This window comes from Tachypleus tridentatus, chromosome 8 (genome assembly GCF_004210375.1).
Source record: "Tachypleus tridentatus isolate NWPU-2018 chromosome 8, ASM421037v1, whole genome shotgun sequence".
NCBI classification, from domain to species: domain Eukaryota; kingdom Metazoa; phylum Arthropoda; class Merostomata; order Xiphosura; family Limulidae; genus Tachypleus; species Tachypleus tridentatus.
In genome coordinates this window covers 140,761,153-140,776,723 of record NC_134832.1, presented here as the reverse complement: position 1 = coordinate 140,776,723, position 15,571 = coordinate 140,761,153, and the positions used below count along the sequence as shown (strand labels likewise).

The following is a 15,571-nucleotide window of genomic DNA, read 5'->3' as shown; positions in this document are numbered from 1 at the left end:
CTTTCAGTATGGAAGAATGAATATTAATATACAATAAAGAGGCCTACCCTACAGCAAAAGGTCTTTGTTGTAAGAAGCATTCACGCGTCAATAGGTCTAAAAGAACTCAAAGAGGAAATATCAGACTTGAAAAATAAACCACATGAAAATTTAAAGAACAATCTGAGCAAAAAATACCCAGAAATTTAATAAAAGTAACAACAGATAACACAAAAAATATACGAGAATACATCCAAAACGGATTAATAATGTGGTTTCAAATACACATAGTGGAAAAATAAAAACCCTAAAGTACCAGCACTTGTAGTAATGTAGTGTTTTAACTGACGAAGATATGGACATATGACAGCTACCTTTAAATATACCATACAATGTGTTAGATGTGGTGTAAACCATAGTTCATCTGAATGTTCCACATGAAATAGCAAAATGCTGCAACTGTAATTGTCAGTTATAAAGAATGTAAGAGGCATAAGTCATAAAACAAAGACTATTATATATAAACATTACAAACATGACAACAACAGAACAAAGACTACAAACAAATCACAACACCCAACAACAAACTCCACTACCATAAACACCACCAACACAGAAAACCAACGCAATTACAACATAAAGCAGAAAACACTCAGTGGTAACACGACAAGAAAGACAAAATAAACAAACACAATCAGAAAAGAACACCAGCAACCAACAAATAACCCCGACGCACAAATTACAAACACTAAAAATGAAGGTAACAGAGAAATAGCAACAATAATTACAAACACAATCACCGAATTTATTCCACATTATAAATAGTAAACCAATTACCTACACGGACATTATATCACTGATTACCAATGTCTTCATAAAATACCTACAACATATACGAGGGCTGTTCAAAAAATACGCGAACTGACGTCATAAAACAAAATGTACTTTATTTAGAAGTTACAGGTCTGGGACCCCTTCAAAGTACTCTCCTCCCCAACGCACACACTTATCCCAACGGTGTTTCCACTTGTTGAAACAGTCCTGGTACGCTTCTTTTGTAATGTCCTCCAGCTCCTTCGTTTCATTTGCCTTAATCTCGGGAATCGTCTCAAATCTTCTCCCTTTCAAGGGTCTTTTGAGTTTGGGGAACAAGAAAAAATCGCAAGGAGCAAGGTCAGGTGAGTAGGGGGGGTGGGGAAGAACAGTGATTTAGTGTTGGCCAAAAACGCACGAGTTCTGAGGCACAAATTTCGCAGCAACGCGGTGCATCTTCAATTTTTCTGTCAAAATCTCGTAACAAGATCCAACTGATATCCCACAGTCTTCAGCAAGCTCCTTGACAGTCAGACGTCGATTTGCCCGCACCAGGGTGTTGATTTTGTCGACGTGTGTGTCGTCAGTTGACGTGGAAGGACGTCCAGGACGCTCATCATCTTCAATGGACTGTCGACCATCCTTAAAACGTTCATGCCACTTGAAACATGCCGTACGCTTCATAGCAACATCACCGTAAGCCGTGTTAAGCATAGCAAAAGTTTCAGTCGCAGGTTTTCCAAGTTTAACACAAAATTTCACAGCAAGTCGTTACTCCTTCAGGTCATTCATTCTGAAATCCGCCAAACGAAAAAATCGCACTTCACTTAAAACCGCGTAGCTAATACACAAATGAAGATATTTGCAATCGGGAAATGGCGTCGTAATCAGCTGATCTGTGCGAACCTTAAGACACCAAGCGGATTCCCCTGGAACCAACTGGAGCCGCGCAATTCAAACAGTTTGCATATTTTTTGAACAGACCTCGTAATACCACTTGTAATACACAAGCTTATAATTAGTTTCATATCGCAATGAATACTCTCAGTGTATTACATATAATCCAAGGCGGCCTTATCTCCAAGAGGCCCAGGATGGCTAGGTGGTTAAGCCATTCGACTCGTAATCCGAGGGTCGAGGGTTCGAATCCCCGTTACACTAAATATGCTCGCCTTTTCAACCGTGAAGGCATTATAATGTGACGGTCAATCCCACTATTCGTTGATAAAAGAGTAGCCCAAGAGTTGGCGGTGGGTGGTGATTACTAGCTGCCTTCCCTCTAGTCTTACACTGCTAAATTAGGGTCAGCTAACGCGAAAATTCAAAACAAACCAAACGAATACTTCTAAGCAGCATAACACGTTGCCACAAGCACGTAGGCAAGTATTATATTTATCACCGAAACAATGTACTACCACTAACATTTTTTTTTTCAAAATGTGCCTCCCCCCCCCCACAAGAGACATATCAGTATGTCAGCGGACTTATGCTGCTAGAAACCGGGTTTTGATGCCCATGGTGGGCAGAGCACAGACAGATTGCTCTTTGTGTTTAACAACCATCGAAATGTTAGGAATGTCAAGTAGAAAGAAGAGACAAACCAAACAAGGAATCCTCAAATCAGGACTCATTAGTCCTATACAGAAACAGATCTATCTATAGATAGAGACCTTTACCGTCAAACAATAAAAGTACTACAATAGATGGTTCTAATGAATGACCAAACAATCACAACAGCAGGTATGAACTGCTCACCAAAAACAAGTAAGATACTACACTACTAAACAACAACAAATATGTTGTTATAAGCGACCCCAATAGCAAAAACACAATTGTTTGGTTGTAGAACCAGAGATGCCATAGAATACATCTACTATCATTTATTTAAGATTCATATACATAGCAATCAAACGATACAACACCAACACCTACCAGTGATACATGTCACAATAGAGATATACTAGGTCTGTGTATGTGCTCACCAACATTAATAATGTTCACACACCTACATACTAAACGATATAACACCTATAGTGACATATATCACTCCAGAGATATACTAAACTTATGTATGTGTCAACCAACGTTAGTGAGATTTAGATGCCTACCTACGAAGTGATATAACACAGCCCCTACCAGTGACACATATCACTCCAGTAGTATACTAAACCTGTGTAGGTGTTCACCAACGTTAATAAGATTTAGATACGTACCTACTAAATGATATAACACAACATATATCACTCCAGTGATATACTAGACGTCAGTATGTGTTATCAACATTAATATGCAAGTTTCTAACATTCAACGTAAGAGAAGATTCAGACATAAGCGACTGGCCCGGCATGGTCAAGTGGGTTAAGGCGTGCGAGTCGTAATCTGAGGGTCGCAGGTTCACATCCCCGTCGCGCCAAACATGCTCGCCATTTCAGCCGTGGGGGCGTTATAATGTCACGGTCAATCCCACTATTTGTTGGTAAAAGAGTAGCCCAAGAGTTGGCGGTGGGTGGTGATGACTAGCTGCCTTCCCTCTTGTCTTACACTGCAAAATTAGGGACGGCTAGCGCAGATGGCCCTCGAGTAGCTTTGCGCGAATTTCAAAAACAAAACAAACACAAGCGACCATTTACGGATATAGAGTGTCTTTGATCTCTTACCATACCAGAATTAATAAAACAACAAAAAAATTGGCTGCAAAAAAAATCAAAGAAATATAAGGATATATTAACAGAGATTCTCCAACATGAACCCATCACAACAACCACAGGTACTGTACAGGAATATCAGAAATCCTAATAAAAACAGTAGCCAAATGTATACCAAAAGTATCAATAAACAATACCCTAACCAAGTGGCAACCAAATATTGACTTAATCAACCAAATAAAGGAGAGAAGAACAGTAAAGAAATAATATATAACAACCGGAGACCTCCACAAATAAAAACGTAAATGAACGCGCTCAGAAACAAAATAATAAACAAAATAAGCTACTAAAAATCACAAAAATGGGTCACCTTCTGCACCCAAGTAAACTGAAAAATAGAACCCAAACATTTCTCACCGTATATAAATAAAACTACAAGGTCAATCAAAACAACTATCGCCACCTATCTACACTTAAATATGATAATAAACTAACAAACATGAATAAATAGAAAGTACAAGTGTTCGAGGAACGACTCCAGAAAACGTTCAAAACACCAAACGACTTAAACATGAACAATCACTTAATGATCATAATAAATAATTAATAACGTATGTATGCGCAACACTTCACTGAGGACACTCAACACAACAAAACAACTTATCAGACCCAAGACTGTAACAGAAGTAAATTGTTTGAAAAATGAAATATCAGGACAAGATAACGTTCAAACTATGTTACTCAAGAAAGACCCTCTGAGATTATCAGAGCATCTGTGTGTGTTTTCTTATAACAAAGCCACATCGGGCTATCTGCTGAGTCCACCGATGGGAATCGAATTCTTGATTTTAGCGTTGTAAATCAGCAGAATTACCGCTGTACCAGCGGGGAACTAGAGCATCTGACATCTTTATAGAAGTTATCTCTAAATATAGGATATACCCAACTGCTTGGAAACAAGTCGATATTTTTATGTTCCAGAAGAAAAGAAAAATCAGAACTACCCTGAAAACTATAGGCCTATAAGTGTAACAAGCAATCTAGGAAAACTACTTGAAAACAAATTATAAATAATAGACTGATAAATTACCCAGAAGCTCTCTCAGTACTCATGGAAATACAAAATGGGTTTCGAAAAGCAAGACCAACAACAGATCATTTTATAAGATTAACGGAAGGAATAATACATGATTTTCATAAAAAAAAAAAAAAAAAACATGATTCCTGGATGTTGAAAAAGGCATTCTTTAAAGTAAGGCACAACGAACTCAGATACAAACTATCCAAATTGGGACTTCCCACAGAAATGATTCCCTGGGTTTCTAACTCCCTGGAGGATAGGGACATCAGAGTAAATGTTGAGGGCACTTCCTCTAAGTGGTGCACTCCGGCGGTGAGTGTCCCTCAAGGAAGAGTACTTGGCCCTACACTGTTTATCATGTATCTTAACGACATGCCTCTCGACGACTCTGACCACACTTTTAGCTCACAGTTTGCAGGTGATGTAACAACCTGGAAGTGTGTCTGAAACCCAACAACAACAACACACGATATACAATCACTACTAAACGAGGTAGAATTGTATTACAGTAAGTAGAGAACTAAAATTAATACGTATAGAACACGTCATGTTTTCTGCAAAATCGTACAAAACAAATAAATTAATGTTATGTCTAGACGTGACTCGCTAACAGGAAACGACATCAGCAAAATTCTTAGGAATTACATTAGGCTTAAAATGAAACTGGATACCACATACTAATAAAAACCAGAATTTGAAAAGAGCGAGTTACTTTAGGAGTCTGACTGACAACAAACAAGGAACTTAGCCAGAAAACACATTAAAAATGTACAGAACAGAGATAACACCAGTCGTAGAATATGCCTGCAAAACATAGATAAATATATCAAAAACACACATCACCAAACTACTGCAAATACAAAATTGCATTTTAACGAAAACTTATGGAGTTCCATGATCAACAAACAAACTCAACAATTGTACACAACAATTCAAACATGCCAGCACTACCAGACAGACTCCTGGCTAACTCCCTTCAAAATTAGAAAAAGAAAAAAAAACAATGATAAAATGAATTAATGAACAAACTACAGAGTTACATAAAACATGAAGAATCAAGTCCTAAGTACCTCTTCCCTCTGAACATTATAAATTAGAATCTTACAGATCAAACAGTACCAGGTTAACTGAATCATAGACACAAACGTAGGCCTATTTTATAAGGATTTTGTATGTAAAAATAGTATGATCATATGTAAATGAAGTTAGTAAAAATATGCGAGTTAATATTACGCCAAGAATTGGACATAACACGGACAATGGACAAAATGTAAGACACTGTGAGTGATGCGGTATTGTTTGTTTGTTTTGAATTTCACGCAAAGCTACACAAGGGTTATCTGCGCTAGCCGTCCCTAATTTAACAGTGTAAGACTAGAGAGAAGGCAGCTAATCATCACCACCCACCGCCAACTCTTGGGCTACTCTTTTTACAACGAATAGTGGGATTGACCGTCACATTATAATGCCCCCACGGCTGAGAAGGCGAGCATGTTTGGCGCGACGGGAAGAGTAATGCAGTAAAGTAAAATGGGTTATTACCTGGGATTCAGTAACTGCAAATAAAATAACAATTTCTAGGAGAGAGTTGTTGTTTTGAATTAAGCACAGAGCTACACAATGAGATATCTGTTCTCTCTCTACCACGGGTATCGAAACCCGGTTTTTAGCGTTGTAAATCCCAGGCATATCGCTGAGCCACAGGAGGAGCAAGAAAGTATGACTAGTCGGTTGTTTTTTAGAGGAAAGCCACAGTGGGATATCTAGTGTATCCACTTCGGGGGATCAAACCCCAGATTTTACCATTGTTTCAGCAGAGAGAGAAAGGATAAGTTCTACACTGAACCTCACCCTTCCTGGTCCAAAACATATGCTGAATCCCGACAAATACGAAGACGGCGAACGAATAGTGTACATGGGATTTCAGTATGTCCATATCCAAAGCCGGTAAAGGATTCTGGATCACTTTGTTCATTTTTTATACTGAGGAGATAGGAAATTTTGTTAAAAACTCCATATATAAAGTGTGATTGGATTTGTTTCAAATTTCATGGACAGATTAAGGTTGTGACTCTTCAACACACTACTAAACATGATCTGAATCGTTTATCATTTTTGGATCTGAGAAGGATTTTCTGAGTTTTCGAAGGTGGAAATTTGATGTTATCCAATATAAACGCATGCAGTCTCGCAAATTAGCAGTAGAACGAGAGTATGTAACCTCTCTTATTGCTCTTTTGCTTTTATAATTTGGAATGAGTGCATTAAATAGTTCCAGAGTTTGGTGTGATTAATGTGTACAGATGATACGTTCTTTGTTTGGCAGAAAGGCAACGATACATTAAGGTACTTCGAATGACCATTCAGTTCTGTTAGTCCTACTATCAAGTTTGATTTGGAAATGGAAAAAGAAAATCTAATAAATGACCTCGATGATGGATTTCTAATAACGTCTGTTATGTGCGCTAGCTGTCCCTAATTTAGCATTGTAAGACTAGAAGGTTTGGTTTGTTTGATTTTTTTTTAATTTCGCGCAAAGATACACGTCTCTAATTTAACAGTACAAGGTTAGAGGGAAGGCAGTTAGTCATCACAACCCACCGCCAACTCTTGGGCTATTCTTTTGCCAAAAAATAGTGGGATTGACCGTTACATTATAACGCCCCCACGGTTGAAAAGGCGAGTATGTTTGGTGTGACAGGGATTCGAACCCAGGACCCACAGATTAAGAGTAAAGCGCCTAACCATCTGGCCACGCCAGGCCCAGTAACATTATAGAAAATCGTTTTTCTTTGTCATTCCGCCACATTATAGATCGTTTCTTCTCCTGACCATCTTCCTAACGTTTGTATTTGAAAAGCTTTAAAATTTGCAATTGTAATTGTGTATGAACACAAGTTAAGTGTTCTTAAAACACGTAGCTAGGGGGAGATTATGGTTCCGAGAGTATTAATAAGTTATAAAAAAGAAAGATAACCACAAATTAGAAAAAATAAATGGTAGAATTGACGTTTGCTTGTTTGTGAATTTCGCGCAAAGCTACTCGAGGGCTATCTGCGCTAATCGTCCCTAATTTAGCAGTGTAAGACTAGAGGGAATGCAGCTTGTCATCACCACCCACCACCAGCTCTTGGGCTACTTTTTTACTAACGAATAGTGGGATTGACTGTAACATTATAATGTTCCCGCGGCTGAAAGGGTGAGTATGTTTGGTGCGACGGGGATTTGAACCCGTGACCCTGGAATTACGCGTGAAGCTCCCTCACGACCTGGCCATGTTAACAACAAGGAAGTTAACAACAAGAGTATTTTATCGAGTGTTGGTACCATAATGAAAAGAGATACAGATTACAACAGAACTTTCTTCCCACGTTGAAAATTAAATAATTATCTCAAGGGCGTAAAAGATAAAATAAGACAAGTTGATGGATTAGCAGTTATAAAATTCCTTATGTCCGTTGTCAAGTCTATACGGGTTAAGAGTGTAGAAACTTGAAATTCTATTCTCATTTAAATTTTGTTCAAAGCTTGTCGTCCCTAATTTAGCAGTGTAAAACTAGAAGGCAGCTATTTATCACCATCCACCGCCAACTTTCGGGCTAATCTTCTGCCAACAAAAAATGGGATTAGTAGTCATATTACAACGCTTCCAGGGCTGAAAGAGTGAACCTGTTCGGCGAGAAAACCTGAAATTTGAAATTAAGGAACGTAAAAATGCAGTAGACAGATGCAAGAGTGAATGAATTGCCTTCAGCAGAACATGTGGAAAATACATCTCATGTTATAGACTTTTGAATAAGGTTGAATTTAAGTGAGAACTAAATAATAGAGAATCGGTAAAAGTGTGAGAAAAACAAAAGTATTTTCAAATAAGGAAGTTTGGACGAAATGAAATATTTGAAATTAGTTGTGTAAGCTCTTCAGGAAGGGTTGTGTTCGAAGTCAAGATGGCGCTGTTTGTTTGTTTATTGTGTTTTGAATTTCGCGCGAAGCTACACGAGGTCTATCTGCGCTAGCCGTCCCTAATTCAATAGTGTAAGGCTAGAGGAAACACAGCTAGTCATCACCACCCACCGCCAATTCTTGGGCTACTCTTCTATCTACGAATAGTGGGATTGACCGTAAAATTATAACGCCACCACGGTTGAAAGGGTGAGCATGTTTGGTGCGATCGGGATTCGAACCCGCGACCCTCAGACTGCGAGTCGAGTGCTCTAACCACCTGGCCATGCATGGCGAAGATGGTGCTAACAGTTTAAAGTAAGACTATGTAAACTGAAAATGACGTAAATTCATATAAGTTAGTATCTGACTTTAACGTTCACTTATGATGATGACTGCATAAAAATTCACCCAAAAATGAAGAGACTTTTAGGACCGCGCCCCGTTTTAATAATTACATGTTGCATGCTCGTTTGTAATGTTTTTAAAGTTAAGGTTTGTTCAAAATGTATATCCAGATATTATTAATATTTGCACATTCTATATACAGTACAAGTCATTACCATAAACATATTTTGTACTCAGTGTACTTTAACACATGAGCTAATATTTTACTAATTAGTTAATAAGTAATGATATTTTTCAGTGAAAACTAAAAAGTAATTAACACAAAAAAATGAAAAGTGGTTGACGTGGACGTCTGTACACGTCAGGGGTCACCATCTTGAAAATTATTATCCAAGACGTCATAAGTGATCTGTTACAACTACCAATATATTTGTGGAAATGCTTAAATATTCCTCATATGGGGCATATTAGGCCCCTATTGACACACCCTTACTTTAAACCATTAAATAATTTCTAACTTAATTCAGCAGGTTATAGTTAATCGTTTAAATTGCTGTGTGTGGGTATGTTTACGTTGTTGCTTTCTGACATAACCGAAACCTACTCCGTATAAAAGCGTGTTATTGGTTGTTTCTATTCTTTGAATCCCTGGAATCGAGAGTTCATAGTACAAAAATTGTCTTAATTTTTGTGGAAAAAAATTTTAACGTGAGGAAGTATGTTAGTTCACTTTCTTACATAACATTTACATAAGTTTGACGTTCCATCTTTTGCTTTAAAACATACAATAATAATAACAATTCAAAATGTTTTAGTATTTTCGAAAATTATTGCCGAAGAAATACGATTTTTGTTCGTGGTCATTCTATTTTAGCCTTTATTTCTAGCATAGAAATGTTACTTTTCAACATTTTCGTCAATTAGGACAAACTATGCGTTTAATAAACACGATAAGAGGATTATTAAAGGTGATACATTTTTAATAACTACTTCTCATGATGTCGGTATAATGAGAATCGCAGCGTCCTTGTCCTCTTTTGATTGGACCACAATGTTTTTGACCAACTCTCTTCCTGGTCGCTATAGCTGGAACAGATTTTTTGTTTAACCGAATTCAGTCACAAAGCTACACAATGAGCTATCTGTGATCTGCCTACCACGGGTATCGAAACCCTATTTTTAGTGTTTAAAGTTCATAGACTGTAATAGGAATCTCATTATGACTGCATCTACAGCTATTGCGTTTCATGTAAACATCACACGTTGTAAATTTGTACTTGCAAGTGATATTAGGGTAAACGTGACTTTCAGATATTTTGCAATACACATTGGCTAGTTTAACGCTGAAAACAGGTTTTCACTGGCTTTGATACCGATGGATGTAAAAACATTGAATCTTCCAATGAACTCCACTTCTCTGCATTAGGTAAGCAGATGAACACAGAAGTTTTATTGTTTTAAAGTTATAATGCTAAGGTATATTTGGCAGTTTTTGCGCGTTTCGTTGGTTTTAGGATATTGTAATGACCAAAATAAGTATTAGTTTTTGTACGATCGATTCTGGATATTAAGGTTAATAAAGCAAACATACGATCATGAATTGGATGAAACACACAGTTTTAAACTTGTCGGTTAGAAATTGAATGTTTGTTTCTTTGTTTTTAAAATTTTCGCAAAGCTACACTAGGGCTTTTAGCCCTAGCCGTCCCTGATTTAGCAGTGTAAGACTAGAGGGAAAACAGCTAGTCATCACCACCCACCGCAAACTATTGGGCTGCTCTTTTACCAACGAATAGTGGGATTGATCGTCACTTTATAACGCCCCTACGGCTAAAAGGGCGAACATGTTTGGTGCGACGGGGATTCAAACCCAAATTGAATGTTACCCCTGAACGTTCCTTGTAGTCTAAAACAGATCTTATGTAAATTTTGCTCCACTGTTTATCCGAAGGATGCAGCAGATAGATAGGCAGAAAAAAACAGATAAATTAACAGTAAAACAGAAATATTAATACAGATAAACTTAGCAAAATAAAGTAAAATATTTTACGTTATTTAAAATATCAAGTTTATTAACAATATTATGCCGCTTATAGTAATGTACGTCGTAAAAGTATGTGAAATCAAAATACGCACTGAAACTTGAATTCTAGAATGTTAGTTTTTTCCGCATTTCATTTCACTTTTCTTTTACGTTCTGCAATGAGTTAGGAATAACTTTACAATCTTACAACGTTAATATCAGAAGATTCGATTTCCTATAATGGATAAAACGATGATATGTTATTGTGTGCCTTCTGTTTGTTTGAAATTAAGCATAAGGCTACACAATGGGCAAGATGTGCTTTTCCCGTCAGCATTGTAAGTCCACAAACGTGCCGCTTTGATACAGAGACTATTGTGTAACTTTGCTTTAAAAATACAAACATTTTAATTTTACCTCAGTTAGGCCACCTATAGATAATTTTTCTAACTAAATTTCACATTTCATGTTTTAGGCATTTTAAACTAAATATTATGTTTCATACATTAAAACAGTTGTGTTATAAATATTTAAAGTTTATTTCTTAACTCTGTTTTCTAAAGTATTAAATGCTGAATTACCCTGACGAAAAGCTGAGAGAAATTTGGAGAAATCCCAATTTTTTTATTTTTTTTACGATGGAATCAACACCTTTATAATATTTATGATCATGCATTTACAGGTTTCAATGGAGAAATTTATAATTTTAATTATTATAACCCTATTTTCTTTCTAACATATTAAAAATATGTTAAGTTGATCTGACAGGTTTTAATGGATTTAATACACTTGTAATCTGAAGATCGAAGGTTCAAATTTCCGTCACACCAAACATGCTTGCCACCTTGCAGTTGTGCATGCGTTATAATGTGACGGTCAATTCCACTATTCGTTGGTAAAAGAGTAGTCAAAAAGTTGGCTGTGGGTGATGATGACTAACTGCCTTCCCTCTAGTCTTACAGTCCTATATTAGGGACGGCTAGCGCAGATATCCCTCGTGTAGCTTTGCGCAAAATAAAAAAAAAATAGTTTGGAGCTTGTTTGAGGGCAGCATTTAGATTTACTTTGTTTCGGATACTTTTGCAAACCTTCGCAGGAGCTATCTGCACTATACGTTCCTAATTTTCAGTTCCTCGACTACTTAATCGAATAAGTGGTTTTGACTGACACTATTATAACGCACTCCAGCTCTAAAGTACTTAACGCGATTTTTTTTTTTTTTTTGCACCTACGGACCTCTAATTTTCAGTCCGGCATGCTATTAACTAGGTCACACTCAGCTTACGTCATATTAGAATTTCTTAGTATCGTTTTCAGAAGATTCATACAAATTGACAAAGTCAATTAAAATCTCCCATAAGGAAAACAGTCCTAAACGTAACCCTTATTTTAAAGGAAATCAGTTCAAATATCATATTTCTATTCCTTTCCTGTAATAGGATTTTAATAATTTCACTGATAATTAATGTACTCGTATTGTTTAACGTGCAACTTTCGTAATTATGTTTCTTAATTTTCTCAAGTTACAGATTTCTTACATTTATTTTCATGTCGTAATTATTGATTATTATTAACTCCTAACTAAAATATTTCATGTTTTTTTCATTCTGAAAAATCACTTATTTATTTCTGTTTGTATAGTGAATTCGGCGACGGCGCTGAACTACAGGACACCAGGAGGAGCTGCGGGCGCGATTATCCTGTTCCTCTTAGGGAGAAGGTTGCTTGAAATTCGCTAACGAAAACTGTATAAGGACAAAAATTAGGATGAACTTTTGTATGTATGTGTGAAAACAGGCTATAGAGAGCTGAAAAGGAGAAGAAAAGAAGTTGATAATGAATCTATACCATGAATAATAAAAGCTTCTTCCTTATTTGGAAGATGACCCAGCATGACCCTCACGTGGCACATGTAACCTTCAAACTGTACACTGAGGTTTAACCTGTGTTGAGAATCAGACTTGAAAGAAACAAGAAAAACAAAACTCAGTACGAAAGTAATAATATAGCTTTTGAAGTATTTATCTACTATATACGATGTTTAAAATTTCTGTGGTTTATGTCACATGTATATATGCTCGCGCTTTGTGTAGTTTTTTTTCCCCCATTAGGATAGAACCCTGTTTGCAAGTTGAAAGTGGTGCCCCCTGTCTTTATAAAGACTGTCTAGAATTGTTTTATAAATTATTTTGAAATGGCGGACTTTCCTTCTCAATGCTACATACATAAAAAAATGTAACGTCTAGATTGGTCACTTTCTCCTGGTGGAACATGAGAACATGAGAGGTATACAACAGAATGACCTTAAGATATTGTCCTTAAGCATTTACAATCTTTCCTTTATATAAACAACACAAAAATGATGACTAACATTTATTTATTTTATCATCTGAACACTGAATGACTAGCTATCAGATTGTGAGTAGCGAACTTTGGTTTGTTTAAGTCCTGTATATTCAGGCTAAAGAGAATATAACTGGAACAAAGCAACTTTGACCTTCATGTTTAACCGGTGAATGTCTGAACAAAGGTCTTTTTTTTTTTTTAAATGTGCTTTCATTCTAATGGAAAATTTCTCATTTCTGATATAATTTTCAATTCGAACGACTATTCCTTCTCACGAAAGAATTTTTTTAATTTTTACTGGTGATTTGATGTTAATGCAAAGCATAAGGAACTTTAAAAAAATAAAAACGTGAATCTTAACAAAGACAATTTTCAAATGCCGAAAATATTTTCATCCTCTAAGACTTCGAAATAGGAATAAGTTTACAATAATGAATACAAAAAAAACTGAATGATAACATTGTTGTCTTTTCTTTTTTTGAGAGAGAGTTTGAATTAATAATGGGGTTTTAATTACCTGTTTCTGAGAGGGCGTTTTCTTCTTCAAACATTTTACCGCTTTTCCTAACGGCCACGATTAAATCTAAACTCTATATTTCAAAAGAGAAAACAAAAATGAGAAAGCGTAGAAAATAAATAAAAGTAATATAATGGTTACATTTGTTGTGTCTCGTCAACGTAAATACAAGAATCTACATCAGACTAAAGATACATGTATATATATATATATTACAGTGCAGCCCAATTTGTCAATTGCGTTTAAAAGCATGGTTATCTTTATCAATAATGCATCTTTGTCTTCTCGTGAGTGTGTATGTAATACAGTTTTCTCAAAAGAAAACCTGCAGTTTTGAACATTAAAGGTTCCTGTGATCAACTGTTTATTACAAATGGATTATTTTTTCATATTGTTTTTACACGATACTATCCAGTAAACATGATATATTTTATAAAAGGATTTTAAATTACCCACGATACCGATATAGAAGACACGTCGCATTAAATCTGGGATCACGTAATGGAAATGGGCAGATTGAACTCCAGTTACATAATCTACAACTTACCAGAAACGTTTAAGAAGCAGTTTCGTCGACAGAGTCGCCCTCAAATCTGTCCTCTGTGCTTGTTTACTTTAACGAGCGTCCCCCGCTAGTACAGCAGTAAATTCACGGACTTACAACGCTAAAGTTAGAAGTTCGATTCCCCTCGGTAGACTCAGCAGAGAGCCCGATGTGGCTTTACTATAAGTAAACACGCACGCGCGTGCGCGCACGCACGCACACTTTTACGAGTATTTCGTAATCAAATGCAAGTGGAAGTAGCTATATAATAAAAATAGAAAGTTGAAAGCAGTTGCCGGTTAATCTGGTTAAAATTTGTCTAATTATGACTGTGTTTCAATATTTCAACACTTACATTAATTTTCCCCAAACCACTACACCTTCAAATGGCCTGTTAATATACTGGGATTCTGTGGGGGTTTGTTCCAAAACAGTTGAAGTGCATTCATGAAAAACTAAAAATTCGGCAGGAGTCCGATATAGAAATCACAATTGTAAAGTTAAATTAAAAATCATATATTTACATTTATAAAGACAGGCATGAAAAACGGTCATAATACACCAAGTTTTGTAAACCATCTAAGCTAGCTTTTCTTGTTTGGAGTAATTTACAAACTATTTTTATAAAAAAAAAGGCCGCGTTTAACGTACATTTCAAGAAAATGGTATTTCGCCAAACAAACAATCATCAGCCGCTATTTCTAAATCAACAGGAAAACCCTCTGCAGCAAAACATCTTGCAGGGAAACAGTTAAACTAAGTAGAAATCAAACCGTTCATAGTAAAACCATTTGTAGAGGGAAGACCCGGCTAGCCAGGCGGTTAGGGCGTTCGACTCGTAATCTAAGGGTTGCGGGTTCTAATTTCAGTCACGCCAAACGTGCTCAACTTTTCAGCCTTGGGAGCGTTATAATGTTCCGATAAATCCCACTTTTCGTTGCTAAAAGGGTAGCTAAAGAGTCGGTGGTGGATGGTGTTGGCGAGCTGTCTTCCCTCTAGTCTTACACTGCTAAATTAGAGACAACTAGCGCAGATAGGTCTTGTGTAGCTGTGTGCGAAATTCAAGTCAAACAAACAAACCCTTTGAAGAGAAACGTTTAAACTAAGTTTGAATTTTAGGTTACAAGTAAAGTGTCGCCCCTCAATAGAGAAAGGTAGAGAAATGTATAAGTAATAGAACTCTACATCTACAACATAACTTTGCTTAATAATAATGATGGTTATGTTAATTTCTAAAATGATTTATCCCACGACTTAGAAAACAAACTTAAAATCGAAAAACCGAATAAGAAAAGAAGATAAATAATTAGAATGTGATGTCTTATTTCAGTTC

The 15,571-nt window shown here is 36.3% G+C and overlaps 1 protein-coding gene across 1 annotated transcript in view; it reads left to right on the top strand.

Annotated features, from left to right (window-relative positions):
* LOC143223622 (uncharacterized) overlaps nt 1–14,064 on the top strand; it is a 47,483-nt gene extending 33,419 nt beyond the window's left edge. Inside the window, exon 4 of the mRNA XM_076451790.1 lies at nt 12,473–14,064. Coding sequence (XP_076307905.1) covers nt 12,473–12,570 — 98 coding nt within the window. The 3' untranslated portion in view covers nt 12,571–14,064. The remainder of the gene's footprint in view (nt 1–12,472) is intronic.
* Nucleotides 14,065–15,571: the final 1,507 nt, after the last annotated feature.